This window comes from Momordica charantia (assembly GCF_013281855.1).
Source record: "Momordica charantia cultivar OHB3-1 chromosome 2 unlocalized genomic scaffold, Mcharantia_2.0 BLBB01000002.1, whole genome shotgun sequence".
Classification (NCBI taxonomy): domain Eukaryota; kingdom Viridiplantae; phylum Streptophyta; class Magnoliopsida; order Cucurbitales; family Cucurbitaceae; genus Momordica; species Momordica charantia.
In genome coordinates, this window is record NW_028275160.1 from 1578546 (window position 1) to 1598755 (window position 20210).

Below are 20210 nucleotides of genomic sequence, written 5' to 3' on the forward strand. Positions count from 1 at the left end.
GACGCCGCTACGAAATAGTAAAAGAACAAAGAAGCAATGAACCATCACAGGTTTCGGTCACAGACAGCTTGACAGTCGCTCTCTGCTCGGCCCCCTTTCTCTCTCTAGGCTTTCTTTCTCTCACTTCAAAGTTCTCTATCGGCGCCTCGCCTGAATCCACCGCATTCGTCGGTCGCCATGGATTTCATCATCTGTGGCGCATCGAAGCTCTTGTTTGCTATATTTGTTGTTATGCTATTCGCGATTGCCTCATCTGCATTGCCGGAAAATTCCAATTCTAATTCCAGGTCCTCATCTCCGGCTGTGCCCGGCCAGATCAACTCCAATTCTATCCTGGTTGCTTTACTGGACTCTCATTATACGGAGCTGGCCGAGTTAGTTGAGAAGGCTATGCTGTTGCAGACCCTAGAAGACGCCGTCGGCAGCCACAACATCACCATTTTCGCCCCTAAAAATGAAGCTCTGGAGCGCGATCTAGACCCTGAGTTCAAGCGATTCCTTCTCGAGCCGGGGAACTTGAAGTCGCTCCAGACCTTGCTGAAGTTCCACGTGATTCCGACTCGGATCGGATCGAACGATTGGCCGGGTCACGCCAAGTCCGCACCGCAATCCACGCTTTCCAAGCATGTTCTTCATCTCGCCGGCCATCATTCCGGAGAGAAGACCGTCGATCTCGCCAATGTGATTCATCCGGATGCTATTACCCGACCAGACGGTGTGATTCACGGGATTGAACGATTGCTAATCCCCCAGTCCGTACAGGACGATTTCAATCGCAGACGGAATCTTCAGGATATAACCGCCGTGAAACCGGAGGGAGCGCCTGAAGTGGATCCCAGGACTCACCGGTTAAAGAAACCAGCTCCACCTGCCGAACCAGGTTCACCGCCCGCTCTTCCGGTATACGACGCGTTGGCTCCGGGACCTTCTTTGGCTCCGGCTCCGGCACCAGGACCTGGCGGAGCACATCGCCATTTTAACGGTGAGAGACAAGTTAAAGATTTCATCCAAACTCTGCTACACTACGGTGGCTACAACGAAATGGCCGACATCCTGGTCAATCTAACATCGTTAGCCACTGAAATGGGGCGACTGGTATCGGAGGGTTATGTGCTAACTGTTCTGGCTCCGAACGACGAAGCCATGGCCAAACTAACCACCGACCAGTTGAGCGAGCCAGGAGCACCTGAGCAGATTATGTACTACCATTTAATACCCGAGTATCAGACGGAAGAGAGTATGTACAACGCTGTTAGGAGGTTCGGGAAGGTGCGATACGACACCTTGAGGTTGCCGCATAAAGTGGTGGCTCAAGAGGCCGACGGGTCGGTGAAATTCGGCAATGGAGATGGGTCGGCGTATTTGTTCGATCCTGATATTTACACGGATGGACGGATCTCGGTGCAGGGCATTGACGGGGTATTATTCCCGCCGGAGGAGACAGAGGCCAAGGACGCACCAAAAACGGTTCAACCCGCTAAGGTGGTGGCCAAGCCCCGCAGAGGTAATAATTTTGTTAAATTTTAAGTGCAATTTTCACACATTACTTTGATTAATTCCTCTGATTGGTATAAGTTAACGCTTGCTTAAGTTTACTTCGTCATGGACCGTAGCATAGTTATTGGCATATAGTAGCCACAGTTTTTTGTGTCCACAGATTGCTTATCATTTACCATAATCGAAATAAAGACCTCATCGATTATCTAGAACATTCAATTATACCTTTTTAGAAATTCAAGATGGAAGGGGTCCATTAAGACTATCCTTTTGATTTCAACCATCGAGATTATATTAATATTGCCGTAACCCATTATATATCAGACTTGTTATTTCCAACATCGTTATCAATTGTTTGGGAGCAAAGAAAAATTTTACTCGATTGAAACCCCTTGGCTAACTGAAAATAATTGATTAGTTACACGTATAGGTGCGTGTATTTGACTACACTAGGTGGAGCCTTGATGTGCATTAAAAGTTACTCTTTGCGGTTGCTTTAAATATTTGGTCTCATCGAAAGGTGAAAATGAACTTTGGCGATTTCTAGAGGTGTCTCCATGCGATATTTGCCTTCGCAGAAGGGAAGAGTTGACAATTATTTGGCACATTACAATTTACTGTTTTGTTAGAGCTCTTTTCATCAAAATATTAATTTGAAGTAGGATGGAGCGTTAAAGTTTGCTAAACTTTAGGGCAATTCAGATTTATGTGGTTCAAGAATTCAGCCAAATGTGTAGTGAGATCATATATTTAAGGATATTAGCAAATCGCTAAAAATATTTCCAATTATCCCAATCAACATGGTTGACGATGTATCATAAATTTTGGTACAGCTAATTGATCTGCTCGAAACTGTACTAAGACTTAAAGATCTTCTCGCTACAGACTCCCAGATATTCTTGGAGGTCAAACGAGTTTCTTTTTTCTTTTAGGAAATGGTGAAAAAAGTATTGTTCATCTTTTTAACTACAGAGGCATGCCTATGCTAGATTGTACGTTGTGTTGCACAATTTGTATTTATCCACGACAGAAAGAGGAAGCAATTGGCAAGTTAGGATTGAATTAGGTCCTAGTCCCCTCGAAAGTAGGTTCGGAAGTAATATTCGTGCAGAAGATTTGGTCTCTTTTCATGAATCGATTTTGTTAATTTATGACTATTGGGTAGGAACTGATCTATTCTGCTCTGACATCCGCTTGAACTAAAAATTTTCAAAATGGCAGGGAAACTACTGGAAATTGGTTGCCGGATGTTGAGAACTTTTGGACAGGATTCTTCTTTCACAGCTTGTCACTGAAGTCTGTATTGGTTGATTAAAACCAAAAGAAGGTTTGGACTTCCCCTCCTGCATTTTTTATCGTTGTTATTATTCTCCATGGATTAGGAATCTCTGTAGGTTACTTACCGCTGGCCCCGCAGGGTGAAAACATTGTCTGTTTACTCAATATAGGAAAACCATTCCACGCTAGATTTATGGTTCCTTGTTATCATGTGCCAATAATCACTTAATACCAAACCCTTTTTCTGGGAATAGGAATACCAAATTTCGTTTATTGGTTTATATTCTATATTAGTTTATGAACTTTTATATATAATTTGTATTGGGTTTTTGTTTTGACCCCTAAACTTGTCTTAAAAACTATTTGTCATTGCTAATAATTTTCGATTAATCATTTAATAAAATTTTAAATATCTTTTGAAAACTTTTAGTTACTATATGTGACTTCAAATACTTGTCCATGATAGATATCTACTAACGAGGTAAATAAATGGTGTTCCTGGTTGAATAACATAAAAAAAAGATAAGATTGAAACCAAATTATAAGACATAATGTTTAAAATCATAGACAAAATTGAAGGATCAAAATGGATGATTCATGAATGTTCAAAAACTAAAATAGGATTAAGACCAAATTAACATATTCATTGGAATAAGCATAAAAGCATATTTTTTCCATAGAATCCATACACCAAACTTGTATGCCCAAATTTTCTGATGAAATATGACTTTCAATGCGATACCAACCTTGTATTTGATGTTCTCATTTCTAATAAAGGAGTCCTCGCAAAGAAATTGCGAGTAGATACCAAAATAGACTTTGTACCTCATTACACTGTAGATAATAGATATTAAATTTATGGCCATTCATGCAGATTTGCTAGAACGTGATAGGATCCAGATGGTGCAAACACAAAGGAAGTTCTGTAAGGACAACTCAAAGGTCAGATGTTGTATAATGTTAAGCAACTTTGGTGGGCTGCTGCTGGTAGGAGAAAAGTCTGTGTAGCTTTTATAATTCACCATTATGGAGTACATAATGTAAGTCTATTTTGTATACCTTATTCATTGTCAGTGGTGGAGGTGGGATCTGTTAGTTGTGTTGTGTCTGGCCAACACGTGTGGGCAGGTAACTTGCACACTTCTAATCTGCCTCAGTCAATAATTTGAAATAAAATGTATTATGGAGTGCGAAATGAAAAATTCTTTCTGTTACTTTCATTTAAATTTCATTTGTTGCCCTTCTACCAGTGGAATTTTCTGTCGACTGTATTATTTGGTCTTGATAACAAGATGTGACCGAGCGGATGCTATTATTTATTTATTTTACATTACAACAAGGGGTGAGAGATTCGAATTTTTGACCTTTTGGTTGAGACAGGTGACCAACAATTACTGGAGAGATAAGCTCGTGGCCAGCTGATGCTATTTTTGGTCATGAAGTATTCTTTCTGGTTCTGTGTGTATAAAGATTACACATAAATGGGTGAAAAGATATACAAGTGACCTTTGAACATCAGGTGTTTCACAAATTTTTCTTATAAAATTTTCAACATTTCCAGTACAAATGTCCTGAGAAAAGAGCCATTCGGATAGATTACTTTCAATATTGTTTAGTCAAACCGTGAATTATGAAAACTTGTATGATAAATTTAGGTTAAAATACTATTTTTATCATTGTATTGACCTTGGTTCATTTTAGTCATTGTACTTTGAAAATGTTCATTTTAGTTCTTGTAATTTAAATTTTAGTTTATTTTAGTTTTTGTACTAAAAATATTTATTTTGGTTATTGTACTTTCAAAACATGATCATTTGTCCATCTTTGCAAATTTTTAACACAAATTTTACACACAATGAAAACTTTTAGTATAAAGTAATATTTACATTTTAAGAAATATATTGATTTCAGTGTTGTGTTGAAATTATGATAGAAAAAAATGAGATTAAGAATAAAATTAAGGGACAAAAAGGTCACTTATTTATGAATAAAACTAGTATTTTAACCATAAATTTAAACGGGTTAATAAAAAAGGCTGCTGTTAAAATCAAAGCCATTAAAATAGAGAAAGTTGTATTTTTTAAATCATTTCAAAAGTTTGAATTTCTATACTACTCTTGATCTTGATCTTGATCTTTCATCAATGTTGTCACAAATACCATATGTTAATATCTTGAATGAAAAATTGACATTATAGAATATGGATGTGACAGTTTACTTCTTCAATTCTCTTCCTAATTTTACTCTAATTCCCTTTTAAAAAGGAACTTTTTTCACATTTATTCTTCTCAAAATAAACTTTATTGCCAAATCGTTTCAAATTCTAATGCATTAAATTTCCATTTAAAATATCATTGGATATTTACTCAAAAAAAATATTTTTGAAATGTTTATGAAAAATGGATTGTAACTTTTGAAAGTTGAAATGTTCATATGAAGAAGAGAAGTATATATGTGTGTATATATACATATATTTATATATTTATAATTTAGCATTTATTTTAAAATTCAACTCCAACAAATCTGTTATGTGGTCAACATGGATCCAAAACATTTTCTTACGGCACGAAAAAGTAAGATCTATAAACTCGTTGAATGTTGTCATATGAACACATCAAGGGCGCCTTAGTGGCAAGGACAAGGAATGTTTGGAGATATCCTTTCTCTGGGAATCCCTCTTTTTTCCGATCCGTTCGTTCGTCTAAAATTCAAAATCAATGACTTAAAAATTCTTATAGTCAAGCTGACTTTGGTTAGGCTAAGCTACTTCATGAAAACAGTGCACCTCTAACATTCAGGTTATCAAAAGAAAAAAAAAAATCATAGTAGGGAGAAAATTAATCTGATTCTTCTGGTGAACCAACATTCCAAAATGTTTCACCCACTCCACGACGAGGATTCGATCTGAATTCCTATTGCATACCAAAATGGTTGAGACAAAAGCTTGTTTCTGTTAGACAGCAAAAAGGAAGGCCCATGTAGTAAATACATGGCTATGTATTTTCCTCTAGCAGTTCAAACCACTCATTAACCAGCAAACTTTTGCATGCATGTGATGGGACCAAGGAAAAACACTACACAGGTCATCGTCATAACGCTACCAGAATTTCTAGAATCGTCTACTTTTATCTTTTCCTCTTGGTGGCAGATCCCGAACCTCGCCCTCGCCCCCCTCCTTTCTTCTCTGAAGCCTGCGAACTACTACGGCCACCTTTTCCTCTGCCACCGGATTTCTTGGCGCTTGAATTATCCACGCCCTTCAAATCCAATTGCACTTGCATTCCTAACAAAATATAAAACTATATTAATTTCAAGAACGAATAAATGCAGTCCATCAGTATGAAAGATCAGCTACCTTTCTTATTCAAGCTTTGAAGTTCCAGTTGCAGCTTCTCACCGTTTGTGGAGTCTTCTGTAATTGCAAACCAGAAAGAATAGTTCAGTTAAAGAAGTGGAACTCGCCCAACAAGCACAACCGGCTTGCCAACAGTTGAGCACCTACAATAGACAAATGAAATCTTACCCGCGCCCTCGTTGTCCAAAGCGTCCTCATCGTCACTTTCGGCCAATGTGTCTCCACCAGCACCCTCAATTGTATCCTCAGCCGGTTCTAGAATTGCTGCAATTCGCTTCTTGGGGGCCTTTTTAATTCCAGTAAGTGTAATAAGATCTGCAGCCCGCACCATGTGTGTCTTGCTTACTTCTTTGTATGCCTTTGTTAGAGCAGCTTTGACAGCAGGGGCTACACCATCCAACGGATTCTTACGACCCTGACTCGAAGAACCATCCATAAGAAAACTACGCTTAAAAATAAAAGTAGCAAGTGTAGTGACCATGATATTACTAAGGAAAAAGTAGATCAGTACCTGAAATTTTGACAACTCCACAACAGTATCAAAATCCTCTTGACTAATTGAATATAGACTCATTAATTCTACAACCATTTTAACAGCTTCATCCTGGTAATCATATCATTTGAAAAAAGTATAAATTGAACCATAATGCCTCAAAGACTACCGTTCCTATAACTAGAATCAAACAAACCAAATATATTCTAACCTTCGGCAGAGTGTGCAGTGGCTCAGTCAACCTCTTTAGAAATAGAGTAAGGTTCTCAACTCGTAGGTGTTGTCTGTATTATTTAGAATTGAAATATTATAGTTTGCAACTAATGGACACACTCAACCATGTGGAAACTGAAAGAGTGGGGTTAAGCACCCTACACAACATTCAAAATCTAGGAACTTCTCTTGCCAATATATATCCTACTCTATCTTATTCTAATGCACAAGTCTAAATTGATCACTACGCCACTGGAAAAGTAGATTTTTTTTTTAAGTTAAAAAATAGAATGAAACAATATGTAGTAAGAAAAAATGAATTGAAAGGAGAGGGATAGGAAACCTCCTAAGAGCAAAAGTAGTTACAAAACACTCTTCAATTGCTTGAATGTCAGAAGTTTAGTTGCAAATAAATCCCTTTGGAAGGGTTTCTCCATGGCACCCTTGCTTTGCCACAGAGCACAAAAATGAGAGCCAACAGGAGATCATATTTTTCTTTTTTTAACAAGAAACGAACTTTTCATTGATTTAATGAAAAGGAACAAAAATTGTTCAAAAGATACAAACCCCGAACAGGAAGTCATATGAAATTCTAAGTGACCTCTTTTCACAACAGAGAGTGATAAAATGCCTCATCCTTCCCTCTTTGTTTTTTTATCCCTTTTCCTTTTTTCAGAAACAAGAAAAACTATCCATTGATGTGATGAGAAGTAAAATCAAACAGTATGGTCGCAAAAGATATTATATAAATAAACCCAGCTTCAAAGGATAGATTTAATCACATTAACCCATAGCTTCTTTGTTATCCCTTGAGAGTATGGCCACATATTGACTGGATAAAATTTTCTTTAACCCACATCTTCCTTCATTTTCTGTATTATTATTATTATTATTATTATTTTGATAATCGGGAGTTGGAACTTTGTTCTCCTATACCCAGGGACACCCACGCTTGCCACAAGGCTCGGACCCAGGAGACATCAAGGATTTTTGGTATTAAGCTCACCAGAAGGTTTGAACTTGAGACCTCTAACCAAGAAACCCCAAGCCCTTGCCAATTGGACGGCCCCTTTGGGGTTTTCTGTATCTTTATTATTAATGAAATGATTCATATCCCTCAAAAGAAAGTGGAAGATATATTATTGAGAAGGTATCTAACGTTGCAACTTCAACAAGGAGTGTATTCATACAGGAAGTATAATATACTGCAGCAACCAAAAGAGGAAATGCAGCATATAAAAATTTACCTCCCTGAACAGGATTCACGAGAAGCAAGAATGTGAACATGCAAATCCTCCAAAAGCCTCATATTTTTTCCAAATGTCGAATTTTTTCCCAGCCATGCACTAAATCTATTAAAATTACGCTCTCCCTGCATAATATGCACGAATGAAGTTTAGTATAATTTAAAATGCAACTATGGTACACATACCCTTGGAAGTGGATTATTGTACCATATCCGAGGATTAGAGATAGAGGGAAAATGAGCCTGAAAACTTGCACTCGCAATAATCTATAATACATAAAGGAAAACCCACAGCTCACCATCATTACTCCAAAAGCACATAAAATTCGGTTCCTAAGAGCAACACAGATTTGCAACAGAATACAAGAAACGCATGCTAAAATATGATAAAGGCAAAAAGACATGCAGGAGTACAACAAATTATTGCCAATATAATTGAGAACTTCAGTTCGATCTGAGGCCATAAAATCAACACAGAGAAGAGCATAATAACAAGTTTCTTTCAATAGTAAGGAAATTGAATGCATCTCTCTCTAAGATAAATTCAATGGTTGGAAATGTATTGAATGTACGAATCAGTGTCCATTATATGTTTATCACTTAACAAGAGCTTGACACATATCCAACCAGTGTCAGAACGTCTAATACACAGTGATGAACGTAAGCACATTGTCCAAATTAAAGTACCATTGTTTTTTTTTTTGATAATAAACAATGAGAATTCATTCATCAAGACGTGGAGCCCAAAAAAAAAAAGGCATACAACCTAGAGGCAGAGGGTCGAGGAGACCCCCTCCAAAGAACCTATACAATTAAAGTACCATTGCTCACAGGTGGTAATAGATTATAATGCATATCAAATACATTAAGATGGTTTGATGATTCACTCATAATATGAACAAAAAATAGAAGAAAAACCCTACTAGTCAAACTCTACCATCTCACTGACAATAGCTATTTTTTCATTCCTCCAAAAATTTTTGCAATTACTCATTTATCCTAACTCATAAATCACTTAAAGAACAAAACAAGATATCAAAACCTTAAAACTTGCATGTACAGAATTTCACACCTGTTCAAGTGTTTCTCTTTGCCCGTGCAGTAATGAAGCTCTATCACGGAGAATTATATAAAAATCAATAATGAATGGTAGCATTAGTGTAGAAAAGCATCAGATTCTCAAAGGTGAATTTGAGAAACTTACGGGATTATACAAGAAGCAATAGAACTACTTTGAGAGAGTTGCCACTGCCGATGCCTTCGAATCTGTACATTGATTATATCCCCATCTGCAATAGATTCAGCTGCACGAGCAATCAAATCCATCCGTTTGATCCCATTGTCATCCTTACTAACAGAACTTGGCCTATAATTAATATAATTTTCCTGCAAGCAACTATCATGCTCAGATAAAGGCTGTACAATGGGAAATGTAGAGAAAACTTCCCATTTAAGTTATTATTAGCTTTAGCTTTGGACAAAAAACTCGGCTGCAACTAGACAAGTATGGCAGTGAACTTATAAACAGTGCTAGAAAGTGATGTATAACAAAATCGAGAAAAGGATAAACAGAGTGATGCATATGTGTATGTAGAAGAGATGGCAAACATGAGTTCCCTTTTGCCTACTATCAAGTCTTTTAACAAGCTTAGATCTTTCATTTGAAGATATGTAGAACACGTGGGTGGAAGTAAAATAGTATGGAAACGGTCCATTGTATACTTAAATGGTCCACTAACCAGTTAAATGAATGTCTAGAGTCACAGACACGTGTTAAATGATGTTGTTACAAGTAAATATAGCAAAACAAATTCATAAATGATATACACAAACCAGTCCGCTAAAAATCTCACTCAACGACCTTGGAGATGTTAGATTTTCTTCTTTTTCTTTAGGCTTAGAAACTATTCATTGAAAAATATCAACCCAGACAGAGCCACAGGTTTCACAAAAGATTCCTCCCCTTAAATGATCTGCCTGAATGAAAGGTTTTAGAAACTAAATGTATGAATAAAGTATAAAATGAAGTGGAAATAATAAATCATATTTGAATATAACCATTAACTTAATTCTTCATATGGTACACCTAATACCAACAAAATGTTTCAGTTTTTGTAAAAGGAGAGAGAGAAACAAATTCATTTGAGATTTCTTTTCCTATTCTTATGTATTTGTTTTTCCCTTCTTTCCCTTGGGAAATGTAAATAGAACTCGGGCATTAATATTATAATGCAGCCTCTTAAATAAAATTCAAACCTAGAAAAAGTAACACAATCTACAAGCATAGAATAAAAAGAAAAGGCTTTCAAAGATCTAAGATTCTTTAACTAGCACTAGCAGTAAGTAAAATATTTAACTACAGTTTCTTAAAAAATATATGAACCTAAAAAATCATGTTATTCACGTCTAAAATTTTATTCAAGAATTCTTTCTGGATTTAGTACAAATAGAACAATTGATACATGAATCAATTAAACCAAATAAAGATACCTGAATAAGAAGAGGGACTAGATCAGGATCACTCATGCTGAGATTTACCCATTCGTCCATCCTTAACTTCCCAGAATTAAAACCAAACAGCCTGCAAATGAAAAGACGTCGGTAAATACGTCACCAAAAAATAAAATCAATAAGCATCGAAAATGATAACATCCAAGAAAAATGATTTTTCTTTCTTTTGATAAGAAACTATATTTCATTGAAAAGATGATAAAAATATAAAAAAGCTTCCATGGAATCAAAAAAGACTTTCCAACTAAAAGGGGAGAATTACGCCAAAAAAAGGCAATGGAAAAGAGTTTTCTTCGTGTTTCCAGCCGTAGAAGGTGAAGGGTCAAATAAACAATTAACTGTAAATGCATCGAGTTCTCTCTCAGGGACAGGTAGTCTATTCCTTGAACTCTCTTTTTTGGTTGTCTCATGATTAAAGGTCCTTTTCTTTGGGCATTGTAGTGGTTTTTTGGGTTGCTCCTCCTTCAATTGGGTGGCTCTGGTGGTTGAGTGTTTTTTCATTGGGGAGTTTCACTTTTGGGTTGTTCGGTTGAACCTTGTGGCTTCTTGGTGCTACTGTCCCTAGATTCTTTAGTTTGTCGGCTCATTGTTTTTTATTTTCTTTATATATCTTTTTATCGCTGTTGATCTTGTTCTCGTTTTGTTTCCTTCTTCTTCTAGCTCCCTGGGGGAGTTCGTTGGGAGCTCGTTTCCTGATCATTTCGTTGCCATAGTATCAACGGAAATTTGTTTCTTGTTAATAAAAAAAAAAAAGAAAAAAAAAAGAAACTGAGAGAGGAGAATTTGCAATTCAAAGAGAGCCTGCAAATAACTGAACTCCAAATTTATCTACACAGATTCTGCTTCTCAAAGAAAAATCCTCTCATTTCTTTTCAACCATACCAAAAGATAGCCCCCACAGGGAAAGACCAAAAGAATTTCTTATTGCTATTGAAAGGTGCCCCACAAGGAAGAGAAATAAATTCGTACTAAATAATCCTTAGATCTTGACAACTACAACGTCAATATATATTTTTACTTTTACTTATTACAGCTCAGTATCAGCTTTTCTGCAAGCAAGGGAGTCGAATAGGTTTAAGATTATGAAAAAACAAGCATAAGATAAGAAAACATCAACCAGCTCAAATGTGGAGATATAGAAAGTAATATATAATAAAACAAGTTGCTTCCACAATATTGCTCCAAGAACAGAACAAATACAGCAGCCATAAAGGCTTGGCAGCAAAACAAAGTAACGAAGTGGTGTAGAACTAAAATTAAATTGTGCATACTTATCAACGGCAGTGAATGGTGAGATGTCTTCATCTTTCATACTGCTCAGAAGTCGTTGGCGAATATCATCATATTTAATAACTGGCATTGACAGACTCATGTACTGCAACTGATTTAGTGCCATGCGCATATCCCCATTAACTCTTTCCGCAAGTTCCTCAAGAGCAATCTGAAACCATAACACCAGCTGATCAGTTATCTATGGCAAGTGATTATCAAGATTCAAGATGCTATAACCAAGCATGCATGCAACCCACTCCAACTAAATGAGCAACCATAATCAAGTGACATACGAAATATTTACCTCATTAACTTGAAGGCCCTCTGCATTTGCAACTTGCATGAATCTTTTTGCCATCTAGAACGGGTCAAACTAACTTCTATCAAATTTTTGCAGTATTGGACCAAGAATGTAAAGCAAAGGAAGCGCTTAAATCATAAATTTCAAACGATCAAAACATATGAAGAGCATATGAAGGGGCACAGGCAAAGGATTAAAAACTGGGCATATTATACAGGCGACGATATAATCTTTTTCTTTTAAGGATAAGAGACCATTCATCCCAAAAGAACAAAAGATATACATGCAGAGGGAAGGAGGTGAGGCATCTCCTTCCTACCCATCAAACATGGGGAGATAAAAAAGGTCTTTGTAACATGAGAAAAGCCTTTTATTTATTTATTTATCTTTGATAAAGTAGAAGAACCTTTTATTGCTCATGAATGATTACAATATTTTGGTGCAACTGGGGAAAATACAACAGAAAATTGCTGAAGCGAGTCATTGTCTAATTCAAACACAGGATGTCACCCATGAAGAAGACAGTAATAGTGAAGTAATAAACCATATAAAACCTGTTGTTTTGTAGGCTTTCTAAAGCTGAGAATCAGACAGTAGTTCACAAGGCTTTTCAGCTTCTGGCTGTAACGGTCATTACAGATGCAGATAATTGGAATTTTGGAGGTTTTAATACTCGCAATCAGATCAGCAACTCCACCCCTATCTCCAGCAGACATTCCATCTACCTCATCCATAATCAACACAGTTTTGGGACGTTTTGGCCTGTAATTCAACTTAACTATTAACCCACCAGAAAAGTTGGTAGGTTCCAAATACCTAACACAACCCAGTGTTATTAACTTAATGCAATAAGTTCAGGGAATGCACACTAACTGATTCGTTCTGAAATGCAGAGATTCATTGCTGATGAGCTCCTTTATGGAATTCGCATTGCTTCCACTAATTCCCTTTTGAATTTTTGCATCTGATTTACCCCGATTGTCACTGGCATTTACCTAGATGCAGTGCACACATATAAGGAAAATTGCACCAAGAATAATAATTCAAAATGCTCCTCATATGTCATTAAGAACAAATGAAGTACCTCTATAGCCTGATATCCAAGCATCTGGCTAACCAACTTAGCCGACGTAGTTTTACCTATGCCAGGACCTCCACATAATAAGACAGCTTTTTTAGCACTGGAATCATTGAGCTTTTTACCCTTCTTTTTGCTTTGAGCATCAAAAAAGTTCTCGTTCCAATGTGCCAACCAATCATGAAGTTGTTTGACCTACAATTGTAAAATGAACGAAATCTTAGTTGCAAAGACATAATATTTTACATGAGCACACAAAAACTGAAAAAATAATACGTAACAACAATAGCAAAGGAGAAATTAAGAAATAAAGATACCAGTGACTGGTTTCCTATAATGTCGTTTGAAACCTTTGGCCTATATTTTTCAGTCCATGTTAGGGAAGAAAATTCAACTGTTCGACTTTTTTGCTTAGCAGGTGAAGCACCAGCAGTAAAATCTTTGCGCGCTGCATCCATAGTCAAGGAACTCTTGTCACTGCCTTCTAGAATAGCACTTAACCAACATTTTAAAGATTACATATTTTCAACAACTAATATAAAAACTACAGCCAATCAAATGCATTCCAGATCAAAAGAACAAATAGTGCAAAATAGATTTTTTGGACACGTCAGCAAAAAAACTCTGAGAACGAGACATTTTGGAAGCAAGAAATTTCCATAAGAGGCAGATATTGCAAAAAGAAGACAGTAGACACTGTAAGTTGCATCAAATTCCAACCAAAGATATCTAAGTTCTGTTTAAACACAAGGTCTTGAATTTGCAGCACACTTTGACACTTCAACAATGAACAACAAAAATAATTCTTACAACTAGCATGAAAAGACTAATGATGACAAATAAATCAAAATGAAGAATAAAAGTCAACTTTCAAAATATCTCCTCACGGAAGCTTCAAGTTTTCAGGATAATTTTTTCCTAAGAAGTTCACAAACTCCAACCTAGGGTGGATTGAATATCTTAAGTCTCTGTTACATCAATGGTTGTTATCTCTGGGACAATGCTTGACTTGTCCTCACTATTAGCCATATCAACTGTCACAAACTCACAAGAAAGAGTAGGAAAAATAGATAACCCTAAGAACCAAACACTGAAGAATGTTGAACATGTTTAAGGTACGTCTACATACAGGTGTGGGTGAAGAGCCAAGGAAACTCCACAGAGACTACAGAAACAAAAGACAAACTTTCACAAAAACACAGTGGCTATTCAAAAGAATCTCAGGGATATTTCTGGAAAAGCTTTTGCCACCCCAACAGACTGCCTCTCATGCCAAAGAAAGAATGATTTGGTATAGTGCTGATCGAACAAATAGAAACAAGGAAGCTCAAGCCAATGAAGGCCCACAAGTTCTCTCAAGGAATGTGAGTAGTTCTGATACCGTTGACAGCTTTAGCTAAAAGGGCATGGTTCTCATTGAAATTGAGGGAGGAAAAAAAGCATAGGTAAGACTAATGAGGAGGATATGGTCCTAGATCATTAATCTAAAACTAAGAAACACTTGCTAAGAATCTACAAACTATGCTAACAATTTACAAGCAATTTTTTTTTTCTTTTTACAAGCAATTGAGGCAGAGAAATATGATTCGTGATTCATGGATAAAGAATCTTGCAGTTTCCTTATAAAGATCCTCCAGTCGAAGATCCTTTGGTCTTGACAGTTTACATATCTAGAGAATATATCAAAGAATTTGGAGAAGATATAAATGCTTAAAAAATGGCACCAACAATTAAGCCCACATTGCCACTTCTTCTAACACGAAACGTGCAGAGAGAAACTAATGGAAAGGATGACTACGATATCACAGGTGATACCCAATATAGGGTTAATCTGAATTCAAGCACTCAATTAAATGGAGGTAAAGTCATAGTTTATTTGGTTGTCCGCTTGTTTTATGGTGTAAATACTCCCCTTTGTTCCATCACTATAGTTTTTCTTCCCTTTTATCCAATTGGAATTGTTTTATGTAATCCCTTGCATAGGGCCCTTTTGTAACTTCATACTATCAATGAAATTATTTCTTACACACACAAAAGGCAAAGGGAAAAATGATGACTCAATCTTAGAGAAAGGTTTAGTGAACATGAAAGAGTCCTTACCCGGCTAACGTCTAAAAAAATGATTGCATAAACAATTTGCAACCCGACAACAATAACCCAAACAGAAATATTGGCATGCTCAACATAAGATATTTTCCCCATTTTTTAAAGCTAAAAAACTATATTATTATATAGCACAATAATAAAACCATCAGCTCCCCCCTATATAAATGTTCGTCAAAAGTTTGACAACAACAGTCCTAGTGGCATCAGTATTCGTATTCCAATCAGATAAGTAGGCAGACTTACTCTTTGCTTGTACTGCTGGTACTTTTTGGGAGTTTTTCTCTGTTGGAGATTCCAAGGACTTAACAACAGATTTTTTAGATTCTTGTCTTGGAGGAGCTTTAGTGTCGGATGATGCACGGATCATGTCAAATAAGCCATCCTCAGTGAGAAAAGCAGTTCTACAAAAAGAGAGAGAATGAAAATTTAAAAGAGGTAAATGAAAAGAAAATGAAAATTTAAAAGAGGTAAATGAAAATACAGGAGTGAGTACATTCCATTTCAATTATAAACCAAGGAAAAATACCCCAGCTCTTTAGCTTTGGAAGATTTTCGACCCCCAATATCTTCATCACATAGTAGATAATTCTGCAAACATAAACGTCCATAATTTGTCTCCACACAGAAAATTGAATAGCCAACCAAATCACAAAAAGTGTGCAAGTTCTTTTTTCTTTCTTGGATAAGTAAAAAGATACAAGAATGAGTTAACTGTTTTTTTGCTGATAGATCCAGTTATGCGTCCACCATGGCGTTTAATCAAATCTTCTGCTTCTTCTCGTTCCAAACTGTAATATGGCCCATGACCATTATCACTTCCATGCTTATAAGATGTATAACAACACCATGCAACACCAAAATACATCGAGAAGGGAGCATACTTCATGATAGAGGCAAAATGACACTGATATAAATATGAAAGTTTAAAGATGACCATGTACCAGGAACCCTACTAATTGGAAAATCATGAATTCATTTCAAAAGAAAAGGAACGTGTAACAAAAAAGATGTTAAGGAAAACAATGATGCATTCGCATAACAAACTTCATTGCATCAGGAGAATTACATTTCAGTTTAACAAGACAAAATGTTCGGAACTATGCTCCTGATCCAATAATCATAACTGAGAAAATCAGAGGAATGACCTGTCAAGGGTTCCACTAATTACAAAAGTTAGTCCAGCTAAACAGTCAGGAGCGCCTTCAGGGACTTCCTGAGAAACAAGCAGGGAAAAAACTAAACACTATATTATAATAATGCACATAACAGAATGAATTCTTGTCAGTCCAAATACTTAAAATAAATTTTCACCTTTTCTCCTTTGTGTGGAGGATCTTTCCTTTCCCCAAAATTCATAAATCCACCCCGTCCACCGCCTCTGCCTCTACCACTAACAGTTGCAGCAGATGAACCCCTTGCCCCCCTACCCCTTCCACTAGGCTTCAGAGAAGACTCGGTACCTTTAGCTTCCTCGTCATCACTTTCTTCAATCTCTACAGGTTTCTGAGTAATTCCCTTTCCAGAACCACTCTTCAACTTTTTGTTGGGAGTGACGTCAGACAAGTTCTTTCTAGAACTAGACAAAACAAAATCATCGTCGTTGTCATCAGTTTTGTTTAATTTTTTTGAAGGTGGAGCTTTCGGTGATTCCTCACTATCTTTTTGAGACTTTCTTTTGGCTGGTGATTCCTTCGCATCCTGTGGAGACTTTCTTTTGATCGGGAGTCCCTCTATTTCTTTTGCGTCCTTGGACTTCTGCTTTTCTGAGGCAAAGTACTTACTAGTTATCCTTCTGCCAGTACTTTCCCCACCACTCAGCCCCTGCAATATCATTAGTCAGCAAACGAATCTCTTATTGCAGTAGCATAACATTAGAAAGAAGTAAACAAAAGATATTACAAGTCTAACTGCACGCAGTATTGTTTTCCCAAGGAGTTTAGAACTCTTAGTCAATAGGGAAAAGAAAGAGAAACGTGTACAGTATTTTTTTTGGAAGGAAACAAATATTTCATTGATAGTATGAAATATACAAAAGGCCACATGGGCAATTACAAGAAAGCCTTCCAGCTTGTAATAAGATTGTTAAGAGAGTAGCTATTAAAAGGTGAGTAGAAACATTTACACCATCCAAGAGTTAAGAGAGTAACTCTGTCAAAAAAGATCTCAAAGGGAAGAACTTTATCATTAAAGACCCTATTGTTTCTCTCCAACCAAAGACTCCATAAGAAAGCCCTTATAAATTGAACCCACAGTGTAGCCTTTTCCTTTTTAAAAGGGTGTCCAAACAGTAAGCAGTCAAGGAAAATGGCAGGGTGAATGTGCAGTGCAGTCTTCCATCCAAAAGCAGTGAGGATAATGTCCCAAAAACGAGCAGCAAAAGAACATCGAGATGAAATATTTGTCTGCTCATTCAGAGTATTATTCAGACAAATATTGTCCCAACTTTCTCTTTCTTGTAGAATCAAGGCAATAGAAACAATTAAAATGTGCTTTTTAACATCTCATCTCAAGAATGCACTCAAGTCCAATTTTTAAATATAGCTCAGTTTTCTTTCAGAAATACCAGATAGACCAATTCATACGAGAATTATGGTTCCAGAAATAGACATCCATCCACATAACAATAAGTTATTATGAACCAAAAGGACCAACAAAGTATGCAGCTAAAGAAACTAGAGATACATAAAGAGTATAATGGTACTTGGAACATATGCCATCTCAACTACTAAGAAGAGTGAGGTCAGAAAACACACTGTTTTTCCGGACTGTGGTTCGGCTGTAGCAGCTTTCTCTGAATTGCTTGCAGCAGGCTTTGCATGCTTCAACGCACTGCCATTGTCTTTGTCGTGTGCTTTCATGAACCATTTCCTAATATCCGCCTGTTTATCACATCATAATTATAATGGTAAAGAATAACGAAACAAACACTATCAAGTATGAATTATGTAAATGTCATTCTTGATCGAGCCCAAACTCATAAGAAAAAATCCAGTTGAGGAGAAAGATATATGTACTAACTTCCTTTATTGCGACTATTAAAGAAATAATGCGAGTACCACACTAACAGTAATTAACAACGAACGCCCAAACTCACCATTGTGGAGTCCACGGCGGAGTGCAAAAGGCAAAAACACCACTATACTGTGAAGTTCACCGTTCAACCAAGTTCTGGAAGAAATTTCGTCAAAAATCAGAGTCATTGATTGTTAATAGGAAATATGTTACACATACATCGTGTCCCGATGATCACAGTCGAGCTACTCAAGTATGCTATGGTCATCAACAAAATTAGCAAGTTAACAAACATTTTTCCTCATAACGGACGTGGGCACTTGATATTTAGGGCTTTTCAACATGCGGTTCATAGCCTGAGGAGAACAATAGACCGCCAAAAGAAATTTCCACCCTCGCCTTCGAGAATGTGGAGAAGTTCGAATCGACATGGAAGTTTTTCAAGAATGAAACTCGAGTGGCATACTTTTGGGGGAAAATAAAGCAATTGAAAGGAACAAGAATAATGAAAATCAGGTTTCGGTGAGTGAAAAAACTGAAAAGAAATCGAATATACCGTTAAGCTCGTCTTCGTCGAAGATCGCCGGCGGGCTCCGTGCCTTGGAAGCTAGAAGGAGATTGTGAGAGTATTCTGGCGGGTGAAGGCCGAGTGTCTTACAAAAGTATGACGCCACGTCATCTTCCCCAAACCCGTAGAGGCGGCCTCGTGGACCTTTTTTATTTTCTCCAAATATTAAGGGTGCGTGCGTGTTTAGTTACCCATTGTAAATAGAATTTTAACCAAAATAAAGTTGTATTTTCTTATTTTTGTCATCGTTGATCTAGAAATTGAATTTTAATTTAAAAAATTATTTAATGTATGTTTACTAATATATTTGTAAATTAGGTAGCTGTGAAACTAAATATTTAGTTCAAATGAATGTCAAATACTATTGAACCATACTCGTTTTTGTAATATTAATTAATTTATTAACATTTCTATTATAAATTTGGTATAATTATTATTTTATAATATTATATAATTTTTAGTGTATTATAATTTACCTATTTTAATTTCGATAAATATGAAATTAATCTGTAATATGATAATATTTATCAAAGTTTTTATCTAAAAGATTGAAAAAATGTTCCCCTATACATAGAATTCAAAAACAGTTTTCAAAAGAAAATTTACTTGATGCATATACATTAAATCCGTTATTCAATAAATATGAAAATAATAGCCACGATTGTCAACTAAATAGGCCTTACAATATATTGGCATTTCATATATTCGTTTTCTAGCAAGGCATTTCCATATTTCTAGTATCGTCAACAAATAAAGTTGTAATAATAGCATATAAACAGATATTATTACCCGACACAATATTGTTGATAATGGATTTTAATTTATTTAAATTTCAAAATATTAGAATGCTTGTTATTTCTCATAAATATCTATCAATATCATGGGTTATGTCCAGATGTTCATAAAAAAGTTTCTGTCAGCGTCAACATTTAAGTGGCCACATGATATGAATCATTAGGTTAATACTATAATTTATTTATGTATGGCATGACTAATTATATTTATGATTTTTTTTCAACTACAACGAGTAGAAATGAGGTTCGAATTTACAACCTCTTAATCGGACACAGGTGTCAACTATTGCGGAACTAAACTCATGTTGGCATACTTATGAAAATTTTAATGACTATACTATAATATAATATTTAGATATCTAGGGTATGAAGTTATGTATGAAAACAAGTATACGTATATAGAGGTATAAAGTAAAATTACATTGAATAGTGTCACGTTTATTTAAATATATAAATTCTTACATTTTTTTTCTAGTACAATATGTG

At 36.1% G+C, this 20210-nt stretch overlaps 2 protein-coding genes across 4 annotated transcripts; one reads left to right on the forward strand and one right to left on the reverse strand.

Moving 5' to 3' along the window:
• The first annotated feature begins 40 nt into the window (after positions 1-40).
• Positions 41-4001, forward strand: LOC111020654 (fasciclin-like arabinogalactan protein 17). The gene is made up of 3 exons (XM_022297366.2): positions 41-1504; positions 2719-2824; positions 3650-4001. Exons 1-2 carry the CDS (start codon positions 178-180, stop codon positions 2790-2792), a joined length of 1401 nt encoding a protein of 466 aa, XP_022153058.1. The 5' UTR covers positions 41-177; the 3' UTR covers positions 2793-2824; positions 3650-4001.
• Positions 4002-5601: 1600 nt separating this feature from the next.
• On the reverse strand, positions 5602-19073 carry RFC1 (replication factor C1). Of its 3 annotated transcripts, none has more exons than XM_022297295.2 (23): positions 18919-19073; positions 18445-18518; positions 18104-18229; positions 16662-17171; positions 16496-16563; positions 16063-16138; positions 15877-15938; positions 15594-15751; positions 13562-13692; positions 13251-13439; positions 13040-13161; positions 12721-12928; positions 12170-12223; positions 11865-12034; positions 10573-10663; positions 9287-9468; positions 9155-9194; positions 8084-8208; positions 6835-6907; positions 6642-6734; positions 6299-6545; positions 6131-6187; positions 5602-6058 (listed from the first exon to the last, which is right to left on the reverse strand). In XM_022297295.2, exons 2-23 carry the CDS (start codon positions 18445-18447, stop codon positions 5901-5903), a joined length of 2943 nt encoding a protein of 980 aa, XP_022152987.1. In that variant the 5' UTR covers positions 18448-18518; positions 18919-19073; the 3' UTR covers positions 5602-5900. The 3 variants fall into 3 exon arrangements, with proteins under 3 accessions (XP_022152987.1, XP_087976913.1, XP_087976914.1); XM_088120787.1 differs by having other exon boundaries at positions 13562-13728; XM_088120788.1 differs by lacking the exon at positions 18445-18518 and having other exon boundaries at positions 13562-13728; positions 18919-19055.
• Between the last annotated feature and the right edge of the window lie 1137 nt (positions 19074-20210).

Bases quoted from the DNA above. Each gene is read 5' to 3' on its own strand.
- RFC1 (XM_088120787.1), bottom strand. The intron at 9,195-9,286 runs GTAAGTTTCTCA...TCTCCGTGATAG, and splicing joins ATTGCTTCTTGTATAATCCC to AGCTTCATTACTGCACGGGC. The intron at 6,908-8,083 runs GTAAATTTTTAT...TAAATAATACAG, and splicing joins CGTGAATCCTGTTCAGGGAG to ACAACACCTACGAGTTGAGA.
- LOC111020654 (XM_022297366.2), top strand. From the start codon at position 178: ATGGATTTCATCATCTGTGGCGCATCGAAGCTCTTGTTTGCTATATTT. The intron at 1,505-2,718 runs GTAATAATTTTG...TCAAAATGGCAG, and splicing joins GGTGGCCAAGCCCCGCAGAG to GGAAACTACTGGAAATTGGT.